The sequence below is a fragment of the Bos taurus genome, chromosome 1 (assembly GCF_002263795.3).
Source record: "Bos taurus isolate L1 Dominette 01449 registration number 42190680 breed Hereford chromosome 1, ARS-UCD2.0, whole genome shotgun sequence".
NCBI classification, from domain to species: domain Eukaryota; kingdom Metazoa; phylum Chordata; class Mammalia; order Artiodactyla; family Bovidae; genus Bos; species Bos taurus.
Genome location: NC_037328.1, coordinates 18,641,890 through 18,662,491, shown reverse-complemented (window position 1 = coordinate 18,662,491; position 20,602 = coordinate 18,641,890). Strand labels below are relative to the sequence as shown.

The 20,602-nt window shown below is 36.2% G+C and overlaps 1 protein-coding gene across 1 annotated transcript in view; it reads right to left on the bottom strand.

Annotated features, from left to right (window-relative positions):
• The window catches only part of TMPRSS15 (transmembrane serine protease 15), a 142,999-nt gene that overhangs the window by 48,484 nt on the left and 73,913 nt on the right, over positions 1-20,602 (bottom strand). The window contains 5 exon segments of the mRNA NM_174439.2: positions 905-1,037; positions 2,585-2,695; positions 11,713-11,853; positions 14,079-14,204; positions 19,247-19,336. Of these exon segments, the coding sequence (NP_776864.1) occupies positions 905-1,037; positions 2,585-2,695; positions 11,713-11,853; positions 14,079-14,204; positions 19,247-19,336 (601 nt within the window).

Below are 20,602 nucleotides of genomic sequence, written 5' to 3'. Positions count from 1 at the left end.
GATTGCAAAGAGTCAGACATGACTGATCAAGGGAACTGAACTGAGTGGAAGCAAATAACTTCCTAGGGCCTCACCTGCATGGACTCACTATTTATCTAAAAGCAACATTAAAGTAGGAATCTCGAGTCAGTGCCACTTATCCAGTGCTTTACTTGAAGTGAGGATATACAACTATCCATTTCAGAGTTTTGTTGCTTTTTCATCAAAAAACATGCCCCATAACCAACACCCCACCGACTCAATGGACATGAGTTTGAGCAAACTCTAGGTGATGGTGAAGGACAGGGAAGCCTGGTGTGCTGCAGTCAATGGGGTAGCAAGAGTCGGACATGACTGAGTGAATGAACTGAACTGATAGTAATTTTTTGAGAGTCATTAATATGGAATTATTGCTTGAATTAAGTCTTGCAATCCTGCACATTTTCTTTCTCATGACAATAATACTTCTTCAAATTTTCCAAAAGAACTATCATGAATGGGTCAGGAAGACATAGCAAAAGCATGTTCTCTCCATTACCCATGTGATTAATTAGAATTACATTATAATAGAGCATAAAATGGAATATTTCCTTTTGTTAAAGAAGACAACTTATGAACAATATTTAATGACATGAGAAATGTTCGTGCATAAATAGGTTACAAAACAGCTTATAATATGGTATTTTGCATGATTTTATAATATACTATTTCTGTATACTCATATTTATGTAATATTTCTTGAAAGATTATTAACTGTGGTTGTCTTTTTGAGAATGGGGTTAAACAAGATTTATGTTTTCTTCCTTTTGAGCATATGTATTTTCTAAATTCATGACTTCCACAAATTTTAAATTTCTTAATAAACCCAATTTGAAACCCATAAAAAAGCTTGAGAATAATTTGAGAGCTGAGTGGAATTACTTACCCTAGTCCCAGCAGCTGACACACATCATCTGAGATCTGGGTTGTCCAGTTCTCGGCACAGGCTACATGCCATATGCTTTGGATCCTGAACTGCACCAAACCACTGCTGTCTGTCGTGCCATTGAAGAGACGCACTAAAAAGATGAGATCATACACAGGGTCACTGTGACCCAAGCCAGTAAGCACATGTTGGACTCTTAAGCCAAATATGTAATGTTCTTAACATTTAGAGATTGATAGTGTATGATTTTTCTTAAGAACATGCTGGAAGTCTTAAGTTGAAAACGATAAGTTTGGTAGTATGAATTTTGCTTTTTCATGTGTTTATAAAGATGGAACTGGCAGAGATACGTAAGTTCCTTGCATATCAGTACAGCACATAAACAGAAAATAAAGCTATTTTGAAGAGCTTATCTTATAAGCATAGTTACCAAAAGAAGGAAAACAAATTCAAGAACAACTTTAAACATTTTTTTTTCTTACTTCTCTCTCCGGAAGGTATTTTCTTTGACCTTATTTTTCTGCTGTTTGGTTTCTGTCATTCCCCCTTCAACTGACAACCATTTTGGACAGAGTGTTAAGGCCATTAGTGGTTAGGTGGGAGACTGGGCTAAGAGAGTTAGTTTATCAAACAGATAAAATATCATCCATCGTAGTTTTTCCCGCAAATGCCATACAATAATTCTGAAAGTGTTTGCTACTGTTCACCATTTTTTCTGATGATAAAAAGAATAAAGGCATTGCCTGTAGAATTAGACAGACTTCGGTTGAAAACATAGCCCTAAGCCTTACTAGATGTGTAATCTTTTGCGACTACTTAACTCCTCTAAGCCTCAGTTTTCAGTGAAACAGAGTTAATTCCAATGATGTTAAGATCATTTTACAGCACTCCGTTACAGCACATGCACATCATAAATAGCTTTTACTATTTTTTTTTTTTGAAATTATAAAGTAGGACAGAGTAAAAGTAGTCATTATTCCTAACGTAACAGAGAGCTGGAGGAGGGCTGGACAGGAGACTCAAGGCAGGAGGAGAATTAGATACTGAAGAATCAAGAATGCAAGGAAAAGTCTAAGAAAGTCCATTATAAATGAGCATGAGGGGCCTCTGTGTGTAGGCAAGGTACAAAGTATAAGAGTAAGAGTGGTGGCTAGACTGGCTGGCATGGGCTGTTGTCTTTCTGAGGTATTTTATGCTCTTTACTTGAAAATGCTTTGTCCTAGACCTAAAGCTGGGCTTCCCAGGTGGCCATAGTGGTAAAGAGTCTGCCTGCCAATGCAGGAGACCTAAGAGGTGCAAGTTCGATCCCTGGCTCAGGAAGATCACCTGGAGAAGCAAATGGCAACCCACTCCAGTATTCTCGTCTCGGAAATCACATGGACACAGGAGCTTGGCAGGCTGCAGTCCATAGGGTCGCACAGAGTCATACACGACTGAAGCAACTTAACGCACACAGACTTAAAGGTATTAAATGTAGTCAACTTTAAACAGAAATAAGTTTGTGCGTTAGCATTTCTTATAACCAGAATTGTGGCAGAGGCACTAAAATCACCAGGAAATCATAACCCATAAGTACCAAGATATGTCCTAATAGATATAGTCATAATCTTCCTTTTGCATTTGTAGAATCCAAATGTAGAAATTAAGATGATCAAAGTTTTTCCTAAAAATAAAACGTACCACAGTGTGCTTCATCTGAGCCATCCTTACAGTGTGGAAAACCGTCACAGAGATTCACCAGCGGAATACACTCCCCATCCTTGCACTGAAAATTGTCTTCCTTGCAGGGTTCTATGCAGGGAAAAAATATGTATTGTATAGGATAGTGAAATGACAAATAGACCATTCTGGAGTACCCATCCCATTTTTGTCCCTTTAAACATCCATTCTTTGCCACAGTCCTTGGTTAACCTGACTTTGATATTGAATATGAGAAAACAATTCCTCCAAATGCTTTTGCAATAGTCCTGTCAAAGCTGGAGACATGGTTTAGTTAGAATATGAACAAAACCTTAATTGTCTCTGCAGCAGAGGTCAGGGCAGTTCCAAGCGATGTGTGAGAGATTTTGGACATACCATCCCACACAGTCTCTGTGAATCTTATAAATTCTTCCAACCCAATGAATGTGAATGTACAAGTAACAACCACTGGAATGTTCACAAGTATAGAGAGATCTCCTGGTTTTACCAGCTAAATGATACCTCTAACCCTTTCTTACATAGAAATGTGGAAGCTGTCTTTCGGTGGAATCAAAGTTGTACCAAGCTGGAAATAGTTTAATTAAAGCATGGTCAGGTGGGAAAAAGTCATCGAAAGAAATGGAAACTGCAATAGCAGTCATTTGAAAGGAAACAGGGAAAGCAGGGCTGGAATTATTGGGAATGTGCTTGGACATGAAAACACAGAAGGACAATGAAGAGGATCGGAATACATATATGGTACTTGCTTCCAGAATTTGAGTTGTGCAAAAGATGTCTACTTGATGTAGTCATTGTTGAAAGGGAGTGAGAACTATGCTTCCTGGAAATGTTTGTTTATTCTTATGGAGTCTTGCTCTTGGGGAACCCTCATCTCACTGGAAAAGAGGGGTTTGCTACCCTAGAGTTGTTTTCTGATTGTGGCTTGGGAGGAGTAGCTACATCCTGATATTAGAATCTCCACTGGGGCCATGTGGAATCTGGATTTTTTTGAGAAAGGAAATAGCAGTTGGGTATTAAAAGGCTTTTCTTGGGCTCCAAATAGTGACTGCAGCCATGAAATTAAAAGATGTTTGCTCCTTGGAAGAAAAGCTATGACAAACCTAGACAGTGTATTAAAAAGCAGAGACATTATTTTGTCGACAAATGTCTGTATAGTCAAAACTATGGTTTCTCCAGTAGTCATGTACAGATGAAAGGCTGGACCATAAAGAAGCCTGAGTGCAGAAGAACTGATGCTTTCAAACTGAGGTACTAGAGAAGACTCTTGAGAGTCTCTTGGACACAGCAAGGAGATCAAACCAGTCAATCCTAAAAGAAATCAACCCTGAATATTCATCGGAAGGACTGATCCTGAAGCTCAGGATTGAAGCTCCTCCAATACTTTGGACACTTGATGCGAAGAGCTAAGACATTGGAAAAGACCCCGATGCTTGGAAAGATTGAAGGCAGGTGGAGAAGGGGACGACAGAGGATGAGATGGTTGGAAGGTATCACTGACTCAATGGACATGAATTTGAACAAACTCTGGGAGACAGAGAAGGACAAGAAAGCCTGGTGTGCTGCTCCAAGGCATCACAAAGGATTGAACATGACTGAGTAACTGAGCAACAACAAAGATGGGTAAAAGCAAAGCTTTTTCTATAAATGGTCTCATTGAGTCCATTCATTAAATTGAATCTGTAATTTACTAGCTGTAATATCCATATGCCTTGTTTCTTCATTTTTATATGCCTTGGACTTGACAAAATGACTGGAACAAAGTAAGAATCAGTAGATATTTGTTAAATGTTAAGTGAATTAATTTGTATTAGGTAAGTGGATATGCCTCAAAAATCAGCATGCACATTAATCATAAACACAATATGAAGAAATCATTAAAAGTATGATTTCAAAAAATACATTTAAAAAGTAGACAGTTGATTGGCTGATGATAGCTATTGACTTGAAAAATAAAAATCAAATCTATGAATTATGAAGGTAAAATTTAATTGTTTGAATTTGGGGTGCAGGTTAAAACATAAGCTCTGGAGTCATGTGACTGATTTGACCTTCAATTTAAACATTTTCTTTTCTTTTATTTTTGACCTTGGACAAATAAATTAATCTTTTGAAGCTCAGTTTCTTTGATATAGTGGGATAAATACTGCTTATGTCTTAGGTATATCATGAGAATCATTTTTTAAAAAATTGAATGTATTTACTGTGCCAATATGAATACACTGAATGCAGAATAAATTTTATCCTTAACAGTAAAAGTAGCAATCCTTAGAGGTCATCCTTTTCATTGATACTTCTGTGTGCTGGTTGTGCTACTTTCTTCTCCAGATAATGCAAGAAGTCATACCTAATGCTTTCCTCCAGGAATCTCACAGCAATAATTGGAGGTATTTGTATCTGTTATTTTAAACTTTGATAAAGCCTATATTTTTTCAACCCAAATTTAAGTTACTTTAATAAAAAATACTTTAAGAAAGGCGTGATTGGGATAGTTGCTTCTACAAATGTTTATCCACCGAGTGTAGGTTACATATATCAAATATAATACTATTAGGAAGGTTCTTGTAAATGCAATTATCAATTTATTTCACGAACACATATTTCCAAACCAGATTAGTGAGACAATAAATGGGCAAAGACAGCTACTTATTCTATAGGCAAGCCTCAATGTTTTAACTGACTTTATATTTTAATCTTTCCAGTATTGAGTTTAGAAAGCAGAAGTACTTAAAACGAGGTATACGTGTGTTGAATTTAAGTCTATTTTAAATCTATATTTTAATATATATTATATTTATTTTAAAAGCTGACAGCTTAATTTTGTATCCATAATCAAATAACTTAATATACTTATAGAATATTAGTCACCACTAGTTATTTTTAAATTATCCCATTACTTTGTTTTCATAGATTTTTAAAGTCATTAGGTAAAAATGAGTTTTAAATGCCAATAATTTAATCATTGATAGTTTATTAATAATTTTACTCTTTTACTGGTATAGCCAGGCTATATTTAATTCAAAAAGCATGTATCCATTGAATTAAAATTTAAATAACTGAATAAAAACATGAATGAAAGCATGTGCAAATATCTGAAAATTGTAGTTCATTTTTCTGCTCTAGCCAAAGCTGTTAGTGTTATACCAAATGAACACAGAAAAATTACCCTATCTTCATAAGATGAGTCTGTTGGATTAAAAATAATGCTGAATGGGAAAAGATAATCTATTGCTGCTGAACTGAAAATAAATGACAAATTCTGAGAAATTTAAATAAATTGTTTCAAAATTTCCCTTTACATACATGAACTGGATTCTGATTCTTCGCAGCATGTAACAATTCGACTTCAAGAATTTAATCCAAAAGTTTAACTCTCTGGGGCCTCTGGAGTCCTATTTCTGATCATTTTATGCCCATAGTGAGAGAGACAAAAAGAAACATTGCTAAGAACTGAATTTCCCCATCTCCTTTTTATGAAGTCTCCAATAGCCCTGCCTCATTTAGTCAACATATGCCTGGTTTTAAATGGAACTGAACTGATCTCTAAGGCACATGCCACACAATCTGGGGAGGGCGCTGAACCCCTAAATGTAATCAGCTGCCACTTCCACAGTTGCCAGATAAGCACTATTGAGTTCCAAATTAAGACTCTGAGATTCAGAAAAGAGCAATGAGGGGACATTCAGAGGAGAGTGATCTTAATAAATCCTATTTCTTATACTCTAGTTTAATGTAAATAAAATGTGAAAACTAAGATAAAGAAAGAAGAAACAAAAAATATGTTGTACAATAGTTTTACATGTCACTTAAGTACTTTGGAAGGTGTACCTAAAATATCTTAGAAGATAAATGAAGCACATTCATGCTGCATATTTATGATATTCCTTTGCTCCTGTTTTCCTGAAATGACCAGCAAAGCAGGACACCAATATAAAGATGTGTGTGCCTAATCTCTCCTTCCATTACCAGTGTGATTATCTGCCACTGCCAATTCACTGTGTCTGTAATTGCTTTTCAGCCTTTTGGTGTAAAAAAACCCCTCTGGGAGAAGATTATGATGATAATGACTCAATCACTCCATTTTCTAGTCCCTAGCAGCATAAGTCTTCCCTGGCCAAGAGGAATTTTGAGACCACATTCTCAACATATTCAACACAGAGTGATGGTCATGGAAGACTCCATTTTAGTTTCAATCCAGGAAATTTTCTCTAAATGATTTATTGCCTAAATAACATTATCATAGTAACTGAAATCTTTTGAAAGGGCAAACAAATAAAAACAATACCTAGGCCATAAATCTATCTATTTTGTGTTGTAAGCCATAGATTATGTTCTTTTGGCTTTTATCTTGACTAGAAATTGCGTGTAATATTTTTCAAAGTCGTAATGTATTTACTTTATTAGAAGACTTGAATAAAGCCAGCAACTGTAATATTTTTGATGAAAGAGGTGTTGCTGCCTTCCTTTCCCCAACCTATTCTCTTTATAATTCTTTCCTCCCTTTTTCCTTTACAATTTAAAATATGGCTTAAAGACCTACTATTTCTCTAAAATTTTGTTTCAAGATGTTTTTATTTTTGCTGATGGTAGATGGTCAATAATTACTTTTTTGGATACATTCACTCCCTTATTGGTTACAGCTATTAGGTTTTCTTAATCTCATTAGTTCAATTGGTTTTACAATTCATCTTCATTACTTTAAAAATATAGTAATTTTCAGTCAGATACAGAAAGACCAGCATCATATGACATTACTTATATGTGGACTCTAAAATAATGATACATATTTTATCCTTTCTGGTGCAATGGTAAGATGGTAAATGGGATTGGTTCCTTAATTTCTCTTTCTGATCTTTTGTTGTTAATTTATAAGAATGCAAAAGATTTCTATGTATTAATTGTGTATCTTGGAACTTTATCAAATTCATTGATGAGCTCTATTATTTTCTGGTAGTATCTTTATTATTTTCTATGTAACTGACCCAATACTATAAAGCAACTATACTCTAACAAAAAGTTTAAAAAAATTAAAAAGAATACAAATGAACTTATTTACAGAAAGAAATAGAAAAAAACAGAAAGAGACTCACAGACATAGAAATTAAACTTACTGCTATCAAAGGGGAAAGTGAGGTAGAGAGAGGGATAAATTAGGAGGTTAGGATTAACACGAACACTACTATATATGAAATAGAAAATCAACAAGGACCTATAGAATAGGAGACTGTGCTCAATATTTTGTAATAACCTATAAAAGAAAAGAATCTGAAAAGGAATATATATATAATATATATAACATATAAATGAATCACTGTACTGATATATGTGAAAATAACACAATATTGTAAATCAACTATACTTCAATAAAAAAAGAAAATAGAAAGAACTGAAATTAATTTTAATTTGGTGAATAGACATGAGACAATATTAAACAGCTAATAACTCAATTTGCGGTTAATATAATATGCCACAAGTTTTTAATTTGTGTTTTATACTCACTGGAAATAAACATTGAAAAATGAATTTTATTGTAATAACAAATAAATATAATTAGAATAAATTTAAAAACATATAAAGTGAAGGTGAAGTTGCTCAGTCATGTCCGACTCTTTGCAACCCCACGGACTGTAGCCTACCAGGCTCCTCCCTCCATGGGATTCTCCAGGCAAGAGTACTGGAGTGGGGTTCCATTTACAATACTCCTCAAAAGTTCCTTCTGTGACATCTCTGGAAAAAAGTTGGGAAGCCCACCTCTCCAAGAGAGTAACTATTAGGTATTTTCTTGTTCTATTTTAAAATAGAGAACCAAGCACATAATTGTATTTCATTAAAATACAATGATACTGATGTCACACATTTTCTTTATTGCAGAAGTTTCTCCTTGAAAATTTAGAAATATCATGCCACTGTTTTAAAATATACATCATGAAATGACTAAAATATAAAGCTGAACTGGTTTTTAACATCTTTAAAAACTGATTCTGCTTATTCTCCTTTAAAATTTAATGAAAACTTTACTTTAAAATTTAAAATATGAAATGTTCTAACACTGATTTCTACTTATAAATTTTTATAATAAGCAATCATATTTCATGATTTTTCAGACACTTTAATCAGATCTAGACATTATATTGTTTTTTTCCTATTATAACTTTCAGTGTTAGTTTTAATTGGCTCTTCCTTTGGGAATGACTATTACTTTCAATTTGTGTGTTGGTGTTTTTCCTGTATGCACATCAGAGACTTCCATATATTTCCATCTCTTTACCTATCATTTTTGACTCTTGATCATGCTTTTTGTGCAGCGTTTTTGTGAGAATGTGGTATTTTGGTGTCAGAGTTTTTGAATAGGTATACGATTGACCAAAAATCTGTGCAGTTCACTTCACACCATTACCAAAAACCTCTGATGGAGTCAGAAATAATAATTTGGTGGTGGTAGAGTTTCAACAAGAAATTCCTCTTCTCAAAGAAGAGAATAGGTCATAGAGATAGAAAAGTGACTTAATCCAAAACAGGTGGTCTCAAAATTACCTTGATTACTCCTTTCCAAAGCAGTGATTTAATTAGTTAGCTTCTGATTTTGTATACATTTTATCTATCTACATCACTCTCTCTATATATCTTACACATTATATTTACACAAACACATGACATCTATTTAGAGAAGGCAATGGCACCCCACTCCAGTACTCTTGCCTGGACAATCCCGTGGACGGAGGAGCCTGGTAGGCTGCAGTCCATGGGGTCGCTAAGAGTTGGACACAACTGAGCGACTTCACTTTCACTTTTCACTCTCATGCATTGGAGAAGGAAATGGCAACCCACTCCAGTGTTCTTGCCTGGAGAATCCCAGGGATGGGGGAGCCTGGTGGGCTGCCGTCTATGGGGTCGCACAGAGTCGGACATGACTGAAGTGACTTAGCAGCAGCTGCAGCATGACATCTATTTATATTTTCATATCAATATATTTTCTTTTTTGCTATTTTGAAAGATAATTATAAATATAATTTAAAATAAATAATTTTCTTTATAAATTAAAATAATTGTAAATCATATTACTTTCTATATGCTTCTCATTTTTCATGTACTCTTTTTTAAGGTAAATTCTAATTTTCAGTTGCTCTGAAGTCTTTATTCCTTTTCTTTGGTGCTGTATATTCTTTCATAGGCCTTAATGTTTTTGTTTGTTTACTTCCCTAATTAATGTTTTGTTTATTTACTTCACTAGTGGATTGTTTGGTTGATTCATGTCAATGTTGCTTATAAATCCTAAGTAGGTGTATCTAATACCAATCACTTACTCCCATCTGAGTAGTTTGGACAGTAATAATTGTTATGACTTATATTCAGGGCCAGAGGATAGATAAGCTACAGGTCATTTTTCACATTTGCAGTAATGTTCAAAGCACACAACTTTCTGGGATGAGGTCTAGGTTGTGAGTGGAGGAACAGATATTTGTACAGATGACTCTAGTATTAGAGAATAGGCCAGACGATGATCAATAGTACAATCCTACCTCTTTTCTAGACATCCTAATTAAAGACATACTGATCACAATTTCCTATGGAAGGGAAATGTAGACGTAGGAAGCCATGTGTATTCTGTTTTCCTGACATATTTCCACCCAGAGAACCACTAAGTGGTGGGGCAGAGGTATTTTAAAAAATCATAGTTCAGGAGGAGCAGCAAGCCATAAAAATTCTCTTTAAACCACTGAAGGCAGAGTTAAATCTCACATATATGAATGAAAATATCTGTATCTGTCAGTTCAGTTGCTCAGTCGTGTCCGACTCTTTGTGACCCCATGAATTGCAGCACGCCAGGCCTCCCTGTCCATCACCAACCCCAGGAGTTCACTCAGACTCACATCCATTGAGTCTGTGATACCATCCAGCCATCTCATCCTCTGTCGTCCCCTTCTCCTCCTGCCCCCAGTCCCTCCCAGCATCAGAGTCTTTTCCAAAGAGTCAACTCTTTGCATGAGGTGGCCAAAGTACTGGAGTTTCAGCTTTAGCATCATTCCTTCCAAAGAAATCCCAGGGCTGATCTCCTTCAGAATGGGCTGGTTGGATCTCCTTGAAGTCCAAGGGATTCTCAAGAGTCTTCTCCAACACCACAGTTCAAAAGCATCAATTCTTCAGTGCTCAGCTTTCTTCACAGTCCAACTCTCACATCCATACATGACCAGAGGAAAAACCATAGCCTTGACTAGACAGAGCTTTGTTGGCAAAGTAATGTCTCTGCTTTTCAATATGCCATCTAGGTTGATCATAACTTTCCTTCTGTATCTGTGTCTACAACTATATCTACATCTCTCCATGATGAGCAGGCAGGTCATGATTTTGATTTCTGCTGATTATGTTATGGATGTAATAAAAAATATAGGGTAAGAAGGTTGTGAAAAGTGTGAAATGAAAGTGTTTGCTGCTCAGTCCTGTCCAACTCTAGGAGATGCCATGGACTGTAGCCTGCCAGGCTCCTCTGTCCATGGGATTCTCCAGACAAGAATACTGGAGTGGATTGCCATTCCCTTTTCCAGGGTATCTTCCCCACCCAGGGATCGAACCTGGGTCTCCTGCGTTGAAGGCAGACTCTACCATCTGAGCCACCAAAAAGGTTGTGCATTCCAGCAAATATCAGCATCAAATTCCTTCTGCCTTCATGGCCGTGCCTTTTCACACTGTCTGTCTCCAAGAAGTTGATGTTAATTTTTTAACTGGATGTTGTTGGCATTCAAACAGCTCATTTGCTTGTTTTCCTGCTGTTCTCTGAAAACGTTCTTGGCAAAAGGAATGTGATGGACAATCCTCCTTCCTCACAGTGCCAAGAAGCCCCCCTTTACAGTTTAAAATGGCCCTTTTCAGATACAAGATGCACAACTCTTTACATAGCAGCGAATAGGTCTGTTGAAAAACCCCTGTGGATTCCTGCTTTAAGCAAAGTCAGCTAGTGGTTAATCAGGTGTAAAGGAAGGAAGAAATTCTCCTTTAAGATGAGGAAAAATGAACGAATGTACTAGAATGCAAACATTGAAATTAAGTTCTGGCTGTTTCTATTGTTTGCCTCCAAAACTTATAAGGCAGCATGTAATCCCACACCTACTTACCTGGAATCCCCAAGCCATAGCCAGTAGTGAAATTTGCTTTAAATCCCTGTTTTGCCAGCATATTATCAGTGATAAAAAGCACAGTCATTCGGTTGGTGGTTGAGAACACATCGTTTACTGGACCAGGGCCTGTGTACACAGCTGCTCCCAAAGAAAATGGGATAATCAGTGAGATAATCATCTGACTCTAGAAGGAAATGTACCCTTTTCCTGAATTCTGTCTCCCAGACATATGCAACACGCAGCGTGGCTTGCTCAAGAAGCACCCACACATAGAACGTGTACATTCTCTTATATTCTAGACACTGCTTCTAAGAAAGCCAACTTCTTTGTTGATCTTTTCCAGTATTACTTAAGGTTTCTGCAGCTCTAGAATTGTAATGATGAAATTACTCATAATATTGTCTAACTTAGCACCAGTACTATTCAAAGCTCATGCTACCCCAGAAAATTATTTACCTGCTTTTAAAGACCTTTATAAAATAATGGAGATTATAATTTTTTACAATTTTTGTCTCAATAAATTTAGTCTGAATTTTTATCTTAATAAATCAATTGCCTTTTTAATACATTTTTGTTTAAATTCATTTGATATTTTTTTATAAATTGAATCACTAACCTTATCTGAAAGATATATTAGAGACGGATAACGTAGACCTAAATGGTGGTATTCAATTTTTCCCCCTCTAATCCCTAGGGCTACTGGCCTTCATAAACAATACAATCCTCTTGGTAACCTTTCCCTTCTCCAGGGGATCGTCCCAACCCAGGGATCAAACCCAGGTCTCCTGCATTGCAGGCAGATTATTTACCAGCTGAGCCAGAAAGGTAGCCCTGTTAAAAAGTACTGGCTTCAGTTACTTTAAAAATACATTCATTGTGTTAAATGTTTTATATATTGGAATACTTGAAAGTGATTCTGTATCATAAGAGCTTCTTGCTGATAAATTTGAAAACAATGATTATGAGATCCTTTTGGAATTCTCATTTACTTTTCAATGATTGATGGAAATACTAAGAGGTGAAATGATAAAAACTGATCATGAGAACAGAAATTTTTATTATAAAGACAACGTAAAGTGAAAATGGAAAAACTACTCAAAATGCATTTATAACTGTTTTGAAAATCAAACTTGAAGTTCCTCAGTTCTTGCTGGTACAAGGCACCGTAGTCCACCGAGACTTTCATTGTTACTGGTTTTGTGTGTGGCTCTCGTCTCCCAGGAGGCTTTTGAGAGTCAGACACGACTGAGCACATGCACAAAGCACAGTTAGATAAAACACTTCTGAAAAGTGTGCTGTTTTTGCGTTCCAGTTGATGTTTCATGTATTTTCATAGTTTAAAGCATGACTTATCAAGGGACACTTCTTTCTTAAAAGCTGGTAGTTGTTTAATAAGATATTAGCCATTCTATTTCATAGAACTTTATTATATTAAAAGGCATTTATGATGTAGGTATAATAACTTCTGGAATAGTACACTTTTCCTCCATGTCTATTAAAAATTAGTGATCAATAAATGATTGGGAAGAATCAATTTGATCAATTTTTGATTCATTCTCAGATATTTATATAGAAGCAGCTAGTACTAGAGACACAAAGTAATAGTGAAACACAAAGTAAATATCATTTAAAAATTTTGCATAATAAACATAATTGATCCTTCAGTTTGAAATGAAATAAAATGTATTATAATAGTTATCTTTGGACATACAATGTATACATAATGCATAGAATAGAAAACTGCATAATGGATGTTCTTGGCTTTTAGTCTCTAAAGTATAATGCTTAGTGTTCTTGCCTGGAGAATCCCAGGGACGGGCGAGCCTGGTGGGCTGCCGTCTATGGGGTCACAGAGTCGGACAAGACTGAAGTGACTTAGCAGCAGCAGCAGCAGCAGCAGTATCTCTAGGACCTGCTAACTCAAAACTGTGAATCTTGATTTTCCAAGAATTCTAAAGAATATTTTTCCATCATCATTGTGAACGCTCCCCATATTGGAAATGCCACAATTTGATGTGTTATTCTACTGTTGTGTTTTCACTTAGCTCTTTGTAAAAAAGTAACTACATGTATTGAGAAATTCTCTCTCCATGGGCTTCCCTGGTAGCTCAACTGGTAAAGAAGCCACCTGCAATACGGGAGACCTGGGTTCGATCTCTGGGTTGGGAAGACCCCCTGGAGAAGGGAGCAGCTGCCCACTCCAGCATTCTTGCCTGGAGAATCCCGTGAACAGAGGAGCCTAGCAGGCTGCAGTCCATGGGGTGGCAAAGAGTCGGACACGACTGAACGACTTTCACTTTCATTTTCTCTTTCCATCAGTCTGTCTTGAGCCATACAACTTTCACAATAAACTGGAGACTTACCTAAGAACAAGGAATCATCTCCTTCACCATCTCTGATTTCAACTACATCTGCAATATTTTCCAGGTCAAATTCTTGAAAGTGGAGCTGAATATTTTTTCCCTTTTGTGCATTTAAATTCCAAATACCTTAAAAGTAATAAATAATAAAGTTAGTTTAAACATACTTCTTTTGATTTCTCTTAACTTCAATCTTCTGAGACTTTCAAATCACTTTCAAAAATCTTTCCTTCATTTTATAAAACCTAATATTCCAAACTATTTGTCTGTGTGAAGAAATATTTCATCTATTCTAGAATACTTATAGTAAAATTTCAACTAAATTTGAGATCATTTATTCTAATTGAATTTATTTTATTCATATAAATGAAATACTTTCATCAAAGCGTGCAAATAGCCTTTTACTCCTACAACCTAAAATATATGAATGTCAAAAGATATGAATATTCTACTTCTATTTATTTTATTTCCAAGATTAAATGTAGAGGAAATGAGGTAATTAAAATGTAATTTGTAGGGCAACTAAGCTTTAGTATTTCTTTAAGTAATTGTTGCCATTATTTATATATGTCATATGATGGCAGTTCCTTTTGAAACAAAACAAAAAAATATTTATAGCCTTTTAGTATCAGGGAATGGCAACCCACTCCAGTGTTCTTGCCTGGAGAATCCCAGGGACAGGGGAGCCTGGTGGGCTGCCGTCTATGGGGTCGCACAGAGTCGGACACGACTGAAGCGACTTAGCAGCAGCAGCAGCAGCAGCAGTATCAGGAATCCCTGGTGGCACAGCGGTAAAGAAACTGCCTGTCAAAGCAGGAGATGTGGGTTCAATTCCAGAGTTGGGAGAACCCCCTGGAGAATGGAATTGCCACCCACTCCAATATTCTTGCCTGGGAAATCCCATGGACAGAGGAGCCTGGGCAACTATAGTCCATGGGGTCCAAAAAGAATTGGACATGACTTAGTGACTAAGTCAGCAGTGGCCACAGGACTGGAAAAGGTCAGTTTTCATTCCAATCCCAAAGAAAGGCAATGCCAAAGAATACTCAAACTACCACACAATTGCACTCATCTCACATGCTAGTAAAGTGATGCTTAAAATTCTCGAAGCCAGGCTTCAGCAATACATGAACCATGAACTTCCAGATGTTCAAGCTGGTTTTAGAAAAGGCAGAGGAACCAGAGATCAAATTGCCAATATCCGCTGGATTATCAAAAAAGCAAGAGTTCCAGAACAACATCTATTTCTGCTTTATTGACTATGCCAAAGCCTTGACTGTGTGGATCACAATAAACTGTGGAAAATTATGAAAGAGATGGGAATACCAGACCACCTGACTTGCTTCTTGAAAACCTGTATGCAGGTCAGGAAGCAACAGTTAGAACTGGACATGGAACAACAGTCTGGCTCCAAATAGGAAAAGGAGTATGTCAAGGCTGTATATTGTCACCCTGCTTATTTAACTTATATGCAGAGTACATCATGAGAAGCGCTGGGCTGAAAGAAGCACAAGCTGGAATGAAGGTTGCTGGGAGAAATATCAATAACCTCAGATATGCAGATGACACCACCCTTATGGCAGAAAGTGAAGAAGAACTAAAGAGCCTCTTGATAAAAGTGAAAAAGGAGAGTGAAAAAGTTAGTTTAAAGCTCAATATTCAGAAAACTAAGATCATGGCATCTGGTCCCATCACTTCATGCAAATAGATGGGGAAACAGTGGAAACAGTGGCTGACTTTATTTTTTTGGGGCTCTGAAATCACTGCAGATGGTGATTGCAGCCATGAAATTAAAAGATGCTTACTCATTGGAAGGAAAGTTATGACCAACCTAGATAGCATATTAAAAAACAGAGACATTACTTTGTCAACAAAGGTCCATCTAGTCAAGGCTATGGTTTTTCCAGTAGTCATGTATGGACGTGAGAGTTGGACTATGAAGAAAGCTGAGCGCTGAAGAATTGATGCTTTTGAACTGTGGTGTTGGAGAAGACTCTTGAGAGTCCCTTGGACTGCAAGGAGATCCAACCAATCCATCCTAAAGGAGGGCAGTCCTGGGTGTTCATTGGAAGGACTGATGTTGAAGCTGAAACTCCAATACTTTGGCCTCCTGATGTGGACAGGCGACTCATTTGAAAAGTCCCTGATGCTGGGAAAGATTGAGGGCAGGAGCAGAAGGGGACGACAGAGGATAAGATGGTTGGATGGCATCACCGACTCAATGGACATGTGTTTAGGTGGACTCTGGGAGTTGGTGATGGACAGGGAGGCCTGATGTGCTGCAGTTCATGGGGTCTCAAAGAGTTGGACATGACTGAGCGACTGAACTGAACTGAACTAGTGACTAAACCACCACCACCTTGTTTTTTATTGATTCCTTAAATGATTTATTCTTTAGATTTTGCTCCCGAACATTTCTTCATTCTACATGAATTTCTCATTCACTCTTAAGGAAGTCACTTCACTGACATAGTAATGGACCTCTAAGTTATCTTCTACATTTTCTTGAGAAGTAGATCCAGTTATCCAATATTTACTGTGTATAAATGTAAGTATCTCCAACTCAACAAGTAATAAAGGGAACACAGCAATCTCTTTTGCCAACTCATTCCTCTTTGCATTCTTCCTATTTCAGTGAATAGTACCACTAATCAGCCACTCACAGTTTTCTACACCAGAAGCTTCCTCGTCTTCCTTGACCTCTCTCCTCCCATATACAATCAATTACCAAGGGTGCCAATACTAGCTCCTACATCCCTGGGATCCCATTGCCTTCTCAGTCTCCAATGCCACTATCCGAATTCAAGTCACTGTTATTTTTCATCTCCTAATGAGTGAGGCTAATTGCTCCCTTACAACCAATCTCTGATCCTGCAATAGAATTTGTTGTTGCTCGGTCACCATGTAGTGTCCAACTCTATGCAACCCCATGGACTGCAATACAAAAGGATGGATCCATCTAACATGCAAACTTGATTTTACCACTATTTTCCTGTAAGCCAGTGAAAGTCTCCTCAGTGCTCTCAGAATAAAATTCAAACTGCTTAACATGGTGTGAGATAACTTCACATTTCATTTTCATTTGTTATCATTACTTAATTTTGCTTGAAGATTCAAGAAAAAATCAAGGTCTTCTACTTTTGAACTTTTGTATGTTAAATACTTCTTATGTTCCTGCACAGCCTCCTGTCTTTGCCCTTATTATAAACAGGGCCTTAGGCATTGTGTTATGTCTGACAAGTTATCTGAATCCTTATCTAGACTGAATTGTTTGTTTCTTCTTTACTTACTTCAGTACCTAACAAATAAAGCACTCAAAAAAGATTTCATGAATAAGTTAATAAATTTAATAAATGTCTCCAAATTGTTCTTTCAATGTTCCACTTATTTTTGGATTCTTTTACATCGTTACTTTGTACAATTGATAATGTACAAATCATATTTTTACATTATTACTTTGTACAAATGTTTCAAAGATAGTTTCTATGCTAAGTAGAGATGATAATCTCTGGTTCCCCATACAAGTCAAATTAGATTAATGGCTGTTTATTTTTTTTAATCAGATATCTCCCTATAATAGTGACTCTATTATCCTTTCAGAATGATATGATCTCTGGATCATTTGAAGGAAGAGACACTGACATTTTCAAATAACACATTTTTCACTGTCATTGGGGTATTTTTTTCACTGGTAGAATTTTCCATTTAAGTTGGTGGTGCTATCAGAAGCCATGGAAGGCAGGGGAAGAACATGTCTGTTTCTCAAAATACTAGTGTGGAATCTTTGGAGGGATGGGCCATGGAATTTTCATCTTTAACACAAACAATCTCTGTGTAGTTCTAATGAGCATCTCTATTTAGGACTAATGATCTAGATATAAGTTTATCTGGTTTTATCATACAAGTCTCTTCTTTCTAGACTTAGAATTTTTTAGTATCCTTCATACTAGATCATCCTTTATGTTGGGACATATTGGGACTGCTTCCCTGGTGGCTCAGGTGTTAAAGAATCTGCCTTAAGTGCAGGAGACCTAGGCTTGATCCCTGGGTGGGGAATATCCCCTGGAGAAGGGAATGGCAACCCACTCCAGTATTCTTGCCTGGAGAATTCCATGGGCAGAGGAGTCTGGTGGGGCTATATAGTCCATGGGGTTGCAAAGAGTCAGACATGACAGAGAGACTAATACTTTCACTTTATATTGGGATTCTAATCACTGCCTGCTTTATTCTCTTTAATCTGTAGTTATAAAAGATATATATATATATATATGGATAAGTCTCTTTGCTGTCCACCTGAAACTATCACAACATTGCATATTGGCTATATTCCAATACAAAATAAAAAAAAAATAAATTAAAAAAAAAGAAATTGTGGAGGTCAGAAATAGTGAAACACTATTTATAAAGTGCTTTGAAAACAAAACAGAAAACTATCAACCCAGAATCGTTTAATCAGCAAATGTATCCTTCAACAATGAAAATTAAAACCATTTTCAGAAGAAAGAAAATTAAGAGAATTAATTGCCAGTAGACCTGAATTAAAAGAAATGTTAAAGAAAGTTCACAGGGGAAAAAAAAATGATAGCAGAGGGCACCCTGTAATGCCAAGAAATAAGGAAAAATAACAGAAATGGTAATATCTGAGTAAATAGAATAATTTTGTTCATAGTTTACACTTGTTAAAATATGTATAAATAAATAGTATTTAACATTGGGGAAAAAAAAAAGATGTGGGTGTCACAATTGGCTCTTTGCTTTATGTACTTTCCACTGATCTTATACTATGGAACTCAAACTTGTTATACACAAGATAAACAATATATGCATAATCAAGGAGACTGGTATCTGGAATAAGGCTACTACCTCTTTTACTTATTTTTTTAAACTTTTAAATAGAAGAATTATCATAATATCACCTGTTTTAAAGAATTATTGTAAGAACTGACTAAAATAAGTTATATTAAGCACTGATGCTGTGACTGGCATAAAATAAATGCTAAAAAAGTTAGTCATTAATCATTGTTATTCTTCTCATTATATTAAGTGAGCTCATAGATGTAGTAGTTGTATCCAGATATAGCAAATTTATAATCTAGTTTGCTGTGTCAAGGGGAGAATCTAACTTTGATATATACATTTGTTTTCCATGATCTGGAAAAGAAATGACTCACAGAAAGCCTGATTAGGGTAGCTGTTTGGGAAGTTTATAGACGTGAATGTTGTATTTGGCTCCCACAGGTCATGAGGCCCTCCACAGTCCGCTGAAAAGGAAAGCAAAGAAAAATCATGAGTAACATAATATTTATTTCAGAGCTGTAATACTATATGCCAGCAAATTTCCAATTTTATTTCTTGGAATACTGGTTTTGTCAGATACATGTTAGAGCTTGTGTAAGGGAAAATATAGGCTAACAGGTTTCTTTACTGAAGAATGTCTCAAACCCTTATATATTTTTATGATCTTTGTGATTCCCCAAGAAGGCATAATAGTGTTCTGCATTTTCCAAAATTATCTGGCCAAGGAAACAATTTTGACAAGCATCTTTTATAGGTAGTCTTCATGAAATAAAGTATCAACTCCTTGCTTTAGAAAAAATAGATGAATCTTTGTAATGGAACAAATACAGTATATGCCTCTCTCTTATGAGAAGGACTAGTAAATAACTAATCCTATCATTTCTTGTTTTTTCTTCTTTTTTTCCTACTTTTCTTTAGTAGAGAAGCTTCACCATTCTGTATACTGTATTGAAGCATGTGATGTTCAAGAAAGGGAGACAAACACAATTGCTACTTTCTAAATAGTTACCCTAGATTGTCTAGGAGTGAAGTTGGGACTGAACTAAATCCAAATTTATAAGAAAAAACATAGCACCAATCTTCCAGTTAAGAGTATGATGCTTCAAGTAGGTAAACTAACTTTTTGAAATTTGTAACCTACTTCATATTTATTTATCTTGCTTATTAGAAGACCATTCTAAGGTAATATAAAAATTCCTCAGCTACGTTGAGTATTCCAGTTCTTACTTTTTAATATTATATTATATTTAAGATCAAAAGAATAAAAGTAACCTAAATAGAAGAATACAGAGGATCAGGATAAGTATATATTTTCCTGTAATTAAAGCAGATGATAATGATATGGCTGTGTGTGCTTAGTCACTCAGTCATGTCCGACTCTTTGCAACCCCATGAACTGTAGCCTGCCAGGCTCCTCTGTTCATGGTGATTCTTCAGGCAAGAACACTGGAGTGGGTTGCCGTGACCACCTCCAGGGGATATTCCTAACCCAGGGATTGAACCCAGGTCTCCCACACTGCAGGCAGATTCTTTACTGCCTGAGCTACCAGTGAAGAGGAATAATACTGGAGTGGGTAGCCTATCCCTACTCCAGTGGATCTTCCTGACCCAGGAATCCAATTAGAGTGTCCTGCACTGCAGGCAGATTCTTTACCAGCTGAGCAACCAGGGGAGCCTGATAATGGTGTACTTACTCCCAATAACATAGAAGTCAAATTAGAGAAGAGAAA